Source organism: Rousettus aegyptiacus, unplaced genomic scaffold, assembly GCF_014176215.1.
Source record: "Rousettus aegyptiacus isolate mRouAeg1 unplaced genomic scaffold, mRouAeg1.p scaffold_m13_p_2, whole genome shotgun sequence".
Taxonomy (NCBI): domain Eukaryota; kingdom Metazoa; phylum Chordata; class Mammalia; order Chiroptera; family Pteropodidae; genus Rousettus; species Rousettus aegyptiacus.
Window position 1 is genome coordinate 177,057,945 of NW_023416295.1, and position 12,012 is coordinate 177,069,956.

The 12,012-nt window shown below is 63.2% G+C and overlaps 1 protein-coding gene across 1 annotated transcript in view; it reads left to right on the top strand.

The window, feature by feature from the left end:
- Positions 1-12,012, top strand: part of MOV10L1 (Mov10 like RISC complex RNA helicase 1) — a 42,756-nt gene that overhangs the window by 15,470 nt on the left and 15,274 nt on the right. The window contains exons 9-13 of the mRNA XM_016125357.2: positions 365-562; positions 2,892-3,006; positions 6,990-7,167; positions 7,354-7,424; positions 10,169-10,260. Coding sequence (XP_015980843.2) covers positions 365-562; positions 2,892-3,006; positions 6,990-7,167; positions 7,354-7,424; positions 10,169-10,260 — 654 coding nt within the window. The remainder of the gene's footprint in view (positions 1-364; positions 563-2,891; positions 3,007-6,989; positions 7,168-7,353; positions 7,425-10,168; positions 10,261-12,012) is intronic.

Genomic DNA, 12,012 nt, shown 5'->3' on the forward strand with positions numbered 1-12,012 from the left:
CATGCTGTCATAGAGACAAGTGCTGGCCACAGGTGTGTGCAGTGGCCGGGGTCAGTGCAGCAGCGGGAGCTGGGCGGGCAGCCAAGAACAAAAGGTGCATTCTGGGTGGTGTCCAGCCACCCCAGTGTAAACTGGGGCACACTGAAAACGTTTCTTCTGCTGCCCTCGACTTTGGGAATGATGAGACGGGTGGCTCTGTGTGCTTGGTTTTGTCTTGGGGAGACGCTGCGTTGCTTACTGTAGAGAGCCCGCTCTCCCCGTGAAAGGGATCATTTGAAACTCAGGGCGGCCACTGTGCGAGCGCAAGGGCCAGCGTGCGGAGCCGGCCCGCTCCGTGACTGACCGCACTGCGCCCCGTCCCCAGGAGCCCCGGCCGCTGCAGGGAGCTGCTGCTGCTCTGCTTCTCCAGCTTCGTCATCGGCCGGTTCCTGGACGTGAGCGTGATCAGCAGGCTGGAGTCGCTCATAGCCGTCCGAGAGCCCTTCTCCTGGAAGAAGTCTAAAAGTCCCCAAGTGCTGGCTCCCACGAAAACAACAACCGTCGTCGTGACCACGCAGAAAAGGTACCGCGCCCCGCAAAGACAGCCAGACCAGAGCACACACGCCGGGCTGTGGGGACGGCTCACGGACGGGCCAGCCGCGCTCCGTCGTCGCGTTTGGGGACGGGCGTGTTTGCACGAAGCCTGCACGCCCCGTCTCCGAGGAGGGCTGGGCAGGGGGGCCTGCGACGCCCCAGGCCGACACACACCCTCTGGTCTCACGGGGACCCTGGCCCTGGGCTCCCACCACCTTGCACTCCCGACAGCCCCGCCCATCTGACACCTGCATCCAGATGGGTGCCAGTGGCACCCGCCAGTGGGGGTCCACAGGGCAAACGTGGCCTTCGGGGCTGTCCACAGCACCTGACTGGCACTCGTGGGGCGGCAGGGTTGGTGGGCTACTCAAAGCCCATTTGAAGATGGGACACCTTTGAAGAACGAAATTTAAGAAAAATAATACTGCAGTCTGCTAGTGACATGTGGCTGGGGGACTTGGGGACCACCCAGACTTTAGCTAGGGTGTCGTAAGAATGCTACAGGTCAAAAACCTCTGAAAAGCAGATTTATGTTTAAAGTTTGGTGCCAAAAAATCTGGCGTGCGGGGACCTGAAGCTGGTTCATGGCTTCGTCCTGGCCACATGGATGCTCACCTCAGCCGCAGTCACGGTGGGTTAGCAGGGGGACCGGCCAGAGCCAGCTGGGGGACACATGCTACCTCTGTAACACCGGGAACCCTCAGTTCCAAACGGCAGCGCCCAGAACCGTGTAAGGTGAAGTACCGTGGACTTCTAACGTGCCGGCTGAGGGAAGGTTGACTCTCTGAGCCTCAGTCCCGTTTGTAAAGTCCCGTCTGCCCTCACATGGTTGCAAGGTCTGCGGCGTGCACTTTCCGGCGCGGAGCTCAGCCGTGGTCAGTCAGTGAGGGTCAGCGCTCCCTGGAGGGACGTGCCCTGGGGCAGAAGGCAGTGTGGCTGCGGGCAGGGGAGTGGCCCGGCTGGCAGGGCTCCCTGCTGGGGCTTCTGCGCCCCCGGCTGTCCTGTTCATGGCTTTTTTTTTAGATAATTTGGCTTCACTAGAGGAGTGAGTAAACCTACCCCCTAGTCTGTCGTTGTCGCTATTTGGGAGCATCTCTGAAACAAGCAACGTGTCCTGTCTTGAAGTTAGGGACAGAGTGTCTGTCCTGGTCAGGTCACACGTGCTCGGAACCCCCGCGTCTGCACCTGCCTTAGGCCGGTGCGGCCCACTGGGGCATGGCCACCCTGTGCTTGCCGCCCTCCCGGGAGGCAGTGTCCCCATGCTAGCCCGGCCAGCCTGCCGAAGGCCGCACGGTGCCGAACCTCCTTAGCCGAGGTTCCAGCCACCCCAGGCCGCGAGCAGACGGGGTCTGTGCCCTCAGCCTCTCATGGCCACGGGCGAGGAGGACCCCTCGGCCTGCACCGAGTGCGTGCAGTGGCGGGCTGTCCCCTCCTCTTGCTCGTGGTGGCCGTGAGCACGTAGCTCCCCCTGGATGCCCCCGCTTCCTGAATACCTTCCCACGACGCTCTGGCCCACCCGCACCCACAGGGGGGTGTCCTGTCTCGGTGCCGGCCCCCTGGCGCTGCTGTGGCCTTGGGGTTTCTTGGGGGTGCTTGTGCCACAGAGCTGAGCTAAGGGGACCCACAGGCGTGGTGACAGTTTGTGGAACCAGGAGGCAGGGTGCACTCCCCCGCTCGGTGCCCAGACACATGAGGGCAGACTGGGACTGCAGGCGGTGCCTCGTGCCTCCACTCACCGTGGGGGACAGCCTGTCACGTGAAGGGGGCCTCCCACCCCTCACTGGACACCTCAGCACCTCTCCTTCCCCGGCCTCTCTCCTCCCAGCTTTTCCTCTTCCGCCGTTTCTGGTGCCGGTCAGACTGGCGCACTCAGCAGTGACACTCCTGCTGGTGGCCGACTCAGTGACACCAGGGGAGGCAGAGCTGGGGGCGGGGGCGGGGGGACTGAGCCTGCAGCAGTGGCTGTGGTTGGTGGTGGTCACGCCCTCATCAGGAACCACGCTCGAGAACAGTTGTTTCAAACTCACTGGTTCTGGGAGGTTCTTGAGCGTCCAGCTCATTCTCCTGTTATAGGTGAGGCTGCTCTGTTCCCCACTGTGTGGACATAGTGCACCCGATGACAGCTGGTGGACGGGGGGACCCCGAAGCTAAAATAAACGTTGGCAAACTGCTGACTTAGGACAGCAGTTCCTCCGTCTGTTATTTTTGGATTGAGTGAACTTTGGTTTTTCTGAAACAGGAAAGGCTAAATGAAAATGTCTGTATAAAATGTTCAGGCGAGTAAGAACCAGTTTTAACTTGTGAATTTTTTTTTTAAGGAACTCAAGACGACAGCTTCCGAGTTTCCTCCCACAGTATCCAATACCAGATAGACTTAAAAAATGTGTGGAACAGAAAATTGACATACTGACTTTCCAGCCGTTACTTGCAGAGGTAGGACAACTGTCTGATGTGGGACGCTGACTCGTGACCACACACGTTCTCCGGCAAAATCAGGAGAAGCCACCTCCGGTGCAGAGACTGGCTTGTCTGTACCACAGGCAGCTGGGGAGTTGAGGGCGATGAGACAGGAGCGAGGCTGTGTTCCTGGAGCAGAGAACGAGGCCCCTGGTGCGGGCGCCGGGGGCGGGGCGCGGTGCCCCCGCCGCCAGCCCAGCCTCTCTGTGCGCCGGGGCTGACCGCACGGCAGCTTCCATGCCCGGCAAAGAGCAGCTCGGTGCGGGAGCCGGGGGAGACGTGTGTAGCAAGGACCCGCAGCCGCCAGACACATGTTGGGGACACGGCCTCGCCCCCACCCCCCCGTACCCTCTTCGGACCATGTCAGGCCCTCTGGGTGCTCAGGCTCATCTGCCGCGCGTGGGAGAGCACTGACAGGCGAGGGAGGGAGAGGGCTGCCTGTCGCCAGGAGGCCGCCTCCCAGCTTGGAGGAGAAGCGAGGGCCTGGGCCCGGTGGGCGGAGGGCACGAGCCAGCAGAGCACGGGGTCTGGGGCAAGCTGGGTGAGGGCATCCCGCGCGGCGGACGGCTTGCCCTGGACCAGGGCAGCACGAGGTCTGCCGTGACAGCGAGTGCCGCAGCCCGCTGCTCGGGCGGCGATCCGGCATGCTGCCGCACCGAGGGCAGGGAGGGTCAGTGCGGTCCGGAGCGGTGTGTGCTCCTCCGTCCTGAGCCCAGGTTGGCCGAGGAGGAGGCCGAGACGTGGAGGCTGCTGCACACGTGGCTTCCGTGCGCGTCGCAAGCCTGCTGGCGTAGCTTCGTCTAACTCGGCCCAGTGCCGAGGGCCGCCCTCGTTAACGTGGGGCCACCGGAGAATGTGGCGCGCTCTGTCCAGCTGCGGTTAACTTGACGGTGACTGCCGTAGAAGGCCATGTGGTTCGAGGCTGCCCCGGGCCTCCACCGTGAGGGCTCAGTTAATCCCTCACTGCCCTACCCGGGAGCCGATGGGCACACCACCGCCAGCCTTGCCATGGCTCTGCGGGCAAGCAGGGCACGGCACACACGCTGGCACTGGACGTGTCCACCCGGCCGGCCGAGTGCCCTGCCCCTGGCAGCGCTGGTCTGCTGCCTGTCACCAGCCAGTTCCCGTCCCTGAACTTCTCGGGAGACGGAGGCGCCTGGTGCATGCCCCCCTCCGGCACGTGGCTCCCTCCCTCCCTCCCTCAGCGTGACTGCTTGACTTACACCTGTGTGGTGGCCTGACAGCGGCCCCCATAGGGGTCTGTGCCTTATGCCAGGACCTGTGCCTGACTGTCCCTCACCCAGCAGAGGGGTCGTGGCAGGTGGGATGAGGTTGAGGATCCTGGGTGGTTGTGGGGAATGGCCCAGTAGAACCATGAGGACCCTCAGGAAGGTGGGAGCCAGAGCTGGGAGGCGGCGCCATTGCCAGGCCGGCCTTGGAGGTAGAGAGGGCCCGCAAGCTCGGGCAGAGGGCGCTGCAGACACTGCAGGCGGCCAGGGCCGCCGTCCTGGAGCCCCCAAAGGAGCCACCTGCCTGCTCCCGGATTTTAGCCGAGACTCCCCACCCCCAGAAGAGTGGAATTATCTGTGTTTAACCCACCATGTTTGTTACAGTGGTGGTAAGAAAGACCTAATCTATATTTTGTCTGTAATCCAGCTTTTTGTTACTGTGTAGTCAGTTCTGTGACCACATCCGCTTGTCTCTGCTCACTTGTTGATGCTAAATGAGAGGAGACAAACGTGGAAAGTCACCTGCGCGTGGGGCCAGGAGCCAGGACAGAGCAGACAAGGCGCTGAGTGCCGGGCCTTCCTGGGGCTCCCCGCTCCCCGTGGGGCTGACCCCACGTGGGTTCCCAGCGCTCTCCCTGCCTCCAGCCAGAAAACCGGAAAACTGTGCGGCTCTTACCGCCTGGTCTGCTATTGCGAGCGTTCCTCTGGTCGGTTTCACGGCTGGATAGCGACCGGTGTTCCTGTGTGGGACTCCACGTGGCCATGGTGCTGCCACGCGCGTGTGTGTACATGCACACGTGCGTGTGGTCGGCTTCGACTGGCTGAGACTGTGTTCGCGAGGGACGCCGGTCTGCAATTTCCCTGCGATGTCTGTCCGGCCGATGCCAGCATAGCGCTGACCTCGCTGGTGCTTTGGGACCTGTCCCTCCTCTCAGCTGTCCCGAGAAGCTCGAGCGGAGCTCCTGGGGGATCTGCCCGCGAGGCTCCGGGGCCTGCGCTGCTCTTCGGGGGAGCTGTGGTTAGGAGTCCCGCTCCTGCGCAGTCACAGGGCGATCAGTGTCTCTCTTGAGGGAGGTGTGGTGGGTTTTGGCCTTAAAGGAGTTTGTTACACTAACTTGTCCGTTTGCAGTTATTTCTAACATTGGTTATTTGTGTCTTTTTTCCAGATTCATAAATTTTTATTAATCGCAACCAGCTTTTGGTTTTGTTTTTTTCTCCATTTTGTTGTTTCTTTTTCATTGACATTCACTCTGATCTTCATTAATTCTCTCTCTTCTGCTTCCTTGGTTTCATTTGCCATTTTTTCTGCCTCTAAAGGGAGGAAGCTAAAGTCATTGATTTGACATCCACTTTTTCTAACAGGATTTTTAGTGTGATGAATTCCCTCTAAGTACTGTGTAGCTGCATTCCACAAATTTCACTTTGTTGTGTTTATATTTTCATTTAATTCAAAGTATCTTGTAATTTTTTTCTTGATCTCTTAGTTGCCTGGTAGGTTATTTTAAAGTGTATTATTTAGTTTTCACATATTTGGGTTTTTTCCCAGAAATCTTTCTGTTGATTTATAATTTAATTCCAGTTTGGTCAGGAGACATAGTTTGTACAACTGAACCTTTTAGATGTATTGACATTCGTTTCATGGTCCAAAACACGGCCTGTTCTGGCCCGTGTTTCTTGTAACACGAGAGCCGCGTGCGCCCCGCGGCTGGCGGCGGTTCTGGGAGCACCGGGTGGGCCGGTTGGTGGGCCGGTGGGCGGAGTCCGCCGTGCTGCCTGTCACGTGACTGGGGACACGGACGTGTCATTCTCGGACTGTAAGTGTCTTTCTCCTTGCAGTTCTTCGGCCTTTGCGTCCTGTGCGGAAGCTCTGTGATTGGGAGCGTGAACGTTTGTGGTTATCACGTCATCTTGGTCGATCCTTTTACGACCGTGAAGTGTCTCGCGTTGTGTCTGGTGACAGTCTGGGCTCTGGAACCTCTTCTGTGTGGCAGCGCGGCTTCCGTGGCTTTGCCTAGCGTCAACGCGCCGCCCCTCCCGCGCTCTGAGTCGGCCTCCCGTGCCTCTCTCTCAAGTGGCTTCTCACAGGAGCCACCGGCCGTGCCCGCTGACCCGTCCGCCAGCCTCTGCCCTTTCCCTCTGTGTTCCGACACCTCAGTGTTGTGCCCACAGGTTCCGGTTTAAACCTACTCTCTCGCGGTTTGTTTTATCTCTGTTTCCTTTCTCTGCCTTTTACGATTGCGCTTGTGTCCTTTCTTGACCGAGGAGTCTTTTGCTAAATACTCTGTAGTACACAGGATGCCCCCCGACCCCAGAGTGTCAGTGGTCCAGCCCAGGGGTCGCAGGGCCAGGCTACAGGACCCGCTGTGGCCCCATCGCCGGGCCTCCGGTCTGTGGCGCCCACACTGGCGCACTGGCTGCCCAGCCGCCGCCGTGGGGGCCGCCTCGGACCCCCAGCTCCACCGCGCCCCTGCAGGGCCCGCACCCCCAGCTTCCCTCACCTCCAGATCTGGGAACCACCCAGGTGCCAGTGGGGCAGCCACGGGGCTCAGTCAGACGGCTTCCCAGACCGCAGGGCCCCTGTGTCGCGGCCTTGGGGTCCCCGTGCGGCTGCGGCTTCCTCCGCGTGCGTGGTGTCAGCGGCCGGGCCGTGGTGGCAGCGGGCAGCCTGTGTCCTGGGTGCGGGTGGCGGGCCGCGGTCCTCCGCTCTCTCTAACTCGCTGGGCGCTTCAGCTCTTGAACATGTCGAACTACAAGGAGAAGTTCTCCACCCTGCTGTGGCTGGAGGAGATCCACGCGGAGATCGAGCTGAAGGAGTACAACATGAGCGGGGTCACCCTGAAGAGGAACGGGGGCCTGCTGGTGCTGGAGGTGCCCGGGCTGGCGGAGAGCCGGCCTTCTCTGTACGCAGGTGGGCGCGCACGGCCCCCCGCCCCGGGTCGGGTCAGGACGGCAGCGACCTGCGCCCCGCGCCCCACCCTGCCGCAGCAAAGCCAGCCCCCCGTCGCGCTTCCCGCAGGTCCCCGCGCGCTCGCCTCTGCGGCCCGCAGCGCCGCTCCTGACTGGCGGTTTTACGTGTGGCATGTGTTTTTAACAGGTGATAAACTGATCTTAAAGACTCAGGAGTACAACGGGCATGCCATCGAGTACATCGGCTACGTGACCGAGGTGAGAGCCGCACCCCTCGGTGAGTGCGGGGAGGGGGCAGCGTCTCAGAGGCGAAGGCCGCCGCGGGCGCCGGGGTCGGGGTGCTCCCGTCCCCGTCGACGCTACCTCGGAAAGTCTGAGGGCGAAGCGAATGTTTCAGTGAATGCGCTGTGTCAGGGGGACTTCATACCAAAAGGGACCCTGTGGTCCCCAGCCACGGGGAGCGTGTGCGCCCCAGTGCGTGGGCTGTGGCCGCGACGCTTGCCGTCTGCGCTGGGCCCGGGCGGGTGTTGCGGGTGGTGCGTGCTGGAGGCTGCGCGGCACCGGCCGCCGCTCCGCCGTCCCCGCGAGGGCGCGCTCCTCTGGTTGCGCTCCGCCATGATGGGGCCCTGGCCGGCGGGGGTCTGCGGTCCGGCAGAGGCGGAGCCCACATGGCGCCCACCTGGGAGACTGAGGAGGGACTTCCAGGCCCTGACTGAGGGGGCTGCAGAGGGGACATGGCGCTCTCACTGCCACCTCTTCTGCGACGTGGGCCCAAATACCAGGCTGTGATGTCACTGGGCCCAGCTCAGGCCCTGACCTTTCCCTTGAGGACGGAGTGGTTGGGTCCAGCACTGGTGGGCTCCCCAGGGGTGAGGAAGGCGGGCGCTGGTGAGTCGGGCAGTGGGATATTCTCCATAAACCACGACTGTGTGGGACGGAAGAGGCAGCCTCCCAGGCAAGGCGCTTCGCCTCATCATTCAGGCCGGGACATGGGCCAGGACCGCTGGCCCCCACGAAGCCCGCTGGGCTGAAGAGGGGAAGGTGTGTCTCCGAGATGTGTGGGCGGCGCTCAGGGTAGTCACTAAGGTGGGCAGGCCAGGCTTGGAGGACAAAGGCAGGTTTGCAGGCCAAACAGCAGAAAAGTGCCACAGACTCCAGGGTCACGGGGGTGTCCCTCCCCCGCCCCCCAGAGGCCACATGCGGTGCTCAATGCCGCTGCCGCCCTCCTCCGCCTGGCCATGCCGCACGCGCTGTGCCCTCCAGAGAGTCCCAGGCATGGGTGCCCATGCACAGGTGCAGATTCTGGGGGCCAAAAGCTACCCCACTGCCCGCAGTATCGGCGAGCGTCCTCCTGTGCTTGAATTTGTGGGGAACTGGCTCCTGACCGATGCCCAGCTCTGCAGGAGGCGACTCAGCCACAGGTGGACCGTCTGGACTGCTGCCACTGAGCACACTGCCCGCAGGTCCCGGACAGTCTGGGCCACGCCAGTAGTCCCTGACCATGACCAAGGACTGAACCAGAAAGTCCCCTCCGCAGGGGGCCGAGCATCACAGGGGGCGGGAAGGACACTGTCTGCAGTGTGTGACGGGGAAGGACGGGGCGGAGGCCACAGCTCTCACTGGTGCACGCGGTGGTGAAGCCACTGCTGGGACACCCCCGGGGGAGGCGCTGGCCCTGCTGCCCGGCCAGCTCCCTCGGGGGTGGCAGGGCGCCCCCTCTCCCCCACTGAGGGCAGGGGTCCCTCGGCCGGAACCGAGGGAGCCCAAATGGCCAGGCCACCTTGCTTCCAAAGGGCAGACCCACTGTGCCTCCAGGGGCCCTGGGACCAGACCTGGGAGAAGCGGCCGGGACCCCAAGCGCCAGGCCGTGACTGACCCTGGTGGCAGGAGAGAGGTCACTGGGCTGCGGATCAGTGCGGGCCGGGCCGGGGCAGGTGCAGGACTGCGAGGCCCTCAGGCAGCGCCCCCGCTGGCGTGGCCGGAGGGGGCCGCCGTCCCGTTGTCACCAAGGTGCTGTCTTCACGACAGGCGGCCCCGTGTGCTAGCCCTGGCCCAGGCACTAGGGGCACTCCTGCTGGCAAGCCATGCCCTCAGCAGGGATGGCGCTCGGAGCCGTGGGGGCGGGAGGCGCCTGAGGCCGAGCCCAGCGCTGGCCCCTCCACAGAGGGGCCGCCCCGTCTGCCAGGGGCACGTGACCCGGAGCCCCGTGCAGCTCAGTCAGCACGGCTCCGTCCCTGCACCGTCCGGCTCGTTAAACCTGCCCTGTCGTTTTTACGTGATCTCACACTCATTTAGCTTTGTTTTCCCGTCATTTTTAACCTTCTGCATTGTTCTCCGTGTTTCTGTAAACACGAGCCAGTGCGGGCTGCACCGCCGACAGCCATTCGTGCCGGCCCTGGCTCTTGGCGATGGGCCTCCTGCGTCTCGACCGTCTTTGGCCGTGGCTCCATTACCCATTTCTGTCACCGTCGCCTCTGGGGAAGCTCTTGCAGGCTGCCTCCAGGGGACTTGATTGCTTCTGCCGAGAGCAGGGGCACCCCTGCCAGGGGACTGCACCGCCCGAGGTCTGCCCTGGCAGCTCACTCCAGCACCTGCGCACCCTCGGCCCTGGGCGGGCCTGAGCACCTCTCCCTCCACCGCGCCTTCTCTCCACTTCCCCGCTGTCCCTCCAAACGCCTTTGACCCCCACTTTGGCCTGGGCCCGGGTGTCGCGTTCCTGTACTGTTGGGAGGGAGGTGGCTTTGAGAGGCGATGACAGTGTGCACCATGCACCCAGAGCCCAGGTGGGGAGCGGCCAGGGCGCGTGCGCCTGGACGGGCCCCGAGGGACAGCACGATGGCTCCGATGGCTGCGTCCTGTCTGACCGTCGTTGCGTGCGCCCGGCACACCGGGTTCCAGGCCAGCTGTAGGAAGGTGCACGTTCTGTGCAGCGCCACCAGATACAGGCGGACGGTGGTCCCAAGACATCAGGTCTGAAGTATGGACCTTAAACTCTCTTTCAGATTCACGAAGAAGATGTAACTCTTAAACTGAATCCAGAATTCGAACAAGCGTACAACTCTGAACCCATGGACGTGGAGTTCACGTATAACAGGTAGTGCTCGTAACGACTTCCTGCGTGCATCTCCATTCCTGACCCGTGGCCGGCTTCCCTCCTCTCAGCCCTCGACACCCAGTGGTGCGGGAAGGGGACACCGTGGCCGGAGGGGCCGTGCCGAGATGTCGAGTGGGCCCCACGGCCTCTGCGCGTGACGCACAGTTAGAGCTCATCGGCCAGATCGGAAGGTCCAGAGCCGCAGACATTTGCACGTCGAGTCTCTTTAGGGCCGTACGCAATGAGTCCTGGTTCGCGATGGCTGTGGCCGTCAGCCTCCATCACGTCACGAGCACGGTGGCCCTGCCACCTGTTTATAGTTCCCTTTTTGAAAAAATAGTCTGTGTCTATGGACGCGCGCGCGCGCACAGGAAACGTGTTCTTTAACACGCGTCGTCGTGAACTCGAGCCTGTAGTTTCTAGGACGTTAGGTCGCTGGGACTCGCCCGAGCTGTGTTGTGTCATGTGAGCCGTGAGCACGCCGCTCTGCGCCTGCTCCCCCGGTGGCACACGCACAGCCGCGGGTTCCGTCGTGTGCTTGGCGCCGCCTCCTCGTGTGCGGAGCTGCGCGCGCCCTCGGCTGTGCCTTCCGGGTGGACCGCGGTTGGGCCCGGCGGTGTCTCGCCACTGTCGCATGGCGGCATCGGTCACGCCAGCATCGGCACTCGCGACAGCCGGTCGATCCCCATCCTCCCGAACCTGGGCGAGCTCGGCCAGCAAGTGCACCCGCCGGTGGGCGTGCGACAGCTCTGGGCTCCCAGCGCCCTGTCCCTGCCGGCTTGCGAGGCCAGACCCCGCGTCTGTGGCCCGTGAAATTCCTTCATCTGAGGAATTCTCGCTCTTGCTTCGGCAGCGTGACCTGGTGTCCGTTGCTCGCGCGAGTCCTCTCGCAGGTGCCTGTGCGGGACGATCCCAGACGCGCGTGGCGGGTCCCCGCTCTGGGCTCCTTGCTCGTCTTCTCCCCTTCAGGGGTCTTTGCAGTGACGGGTGCTGATTTTCGGACAGACTCCCTTTTTTTCCGACGTTGGTGCGTCCCAGGTTTTGCTGAAGTCTTCGGTGTCTGGGCCGTGGCCAGCGTGGGGTGCGCTTTGGGAGTGGCTTGTGGGGCAAGCAGAGCGGGTGGGGTGGAGAGGTGGGGAGGCCCCGGGGGAGCACGTGTTGGCCGTGGCAGAGTAGTAGGTGTGAAGCCACGGGCGCGGGCTGGGCGGCGGGGAGGGGAGGGGTGACACCGAGTGGAGGCGCCAGAGCGAGTCGCGGCCCCCAGTCATCGCAGCTGGAGTGTGGCTGCAAGTTCCTGTGACCTGCGCCCCAGGGGACGAGCGAGGCCTGTCAGAGAGGAGGAGGGCCCGAGTCGAGGCGGAGGCCGTGTAGGAGGGACCGGCGGGCAGACAGCGGCTGGGCCTGGAGCCCAGGAGGGAAGTGGGCGCCACTCTCGAGGGACACGACGGGCCTTGGGGCCAGAGTGGGGGGAGACGGGAAGCTAAGGTAGAGGGCAGGGTGCCGTGCCCGTGAGTCGCAGACAGCACGTCCTGAGCAGGACGGGCTCCAGGTGGCGTGTCCACGAGAACGCGAGGCCGGGCGGCGGGCTGAGAGCTGCTCGTGGAGGTTTGCAAACCGTCTGCGTTCAGTGGCCCTGGCGGCGCCATAGCTGGGCCCCGCGGTGGATGGACACTTAGCTGCACCAGAATTGCCGAACTCGTCTCCAGAGCGGGGGCTCCCAGGACCGCGGCCCCCGCACATGCCACCGTGCAC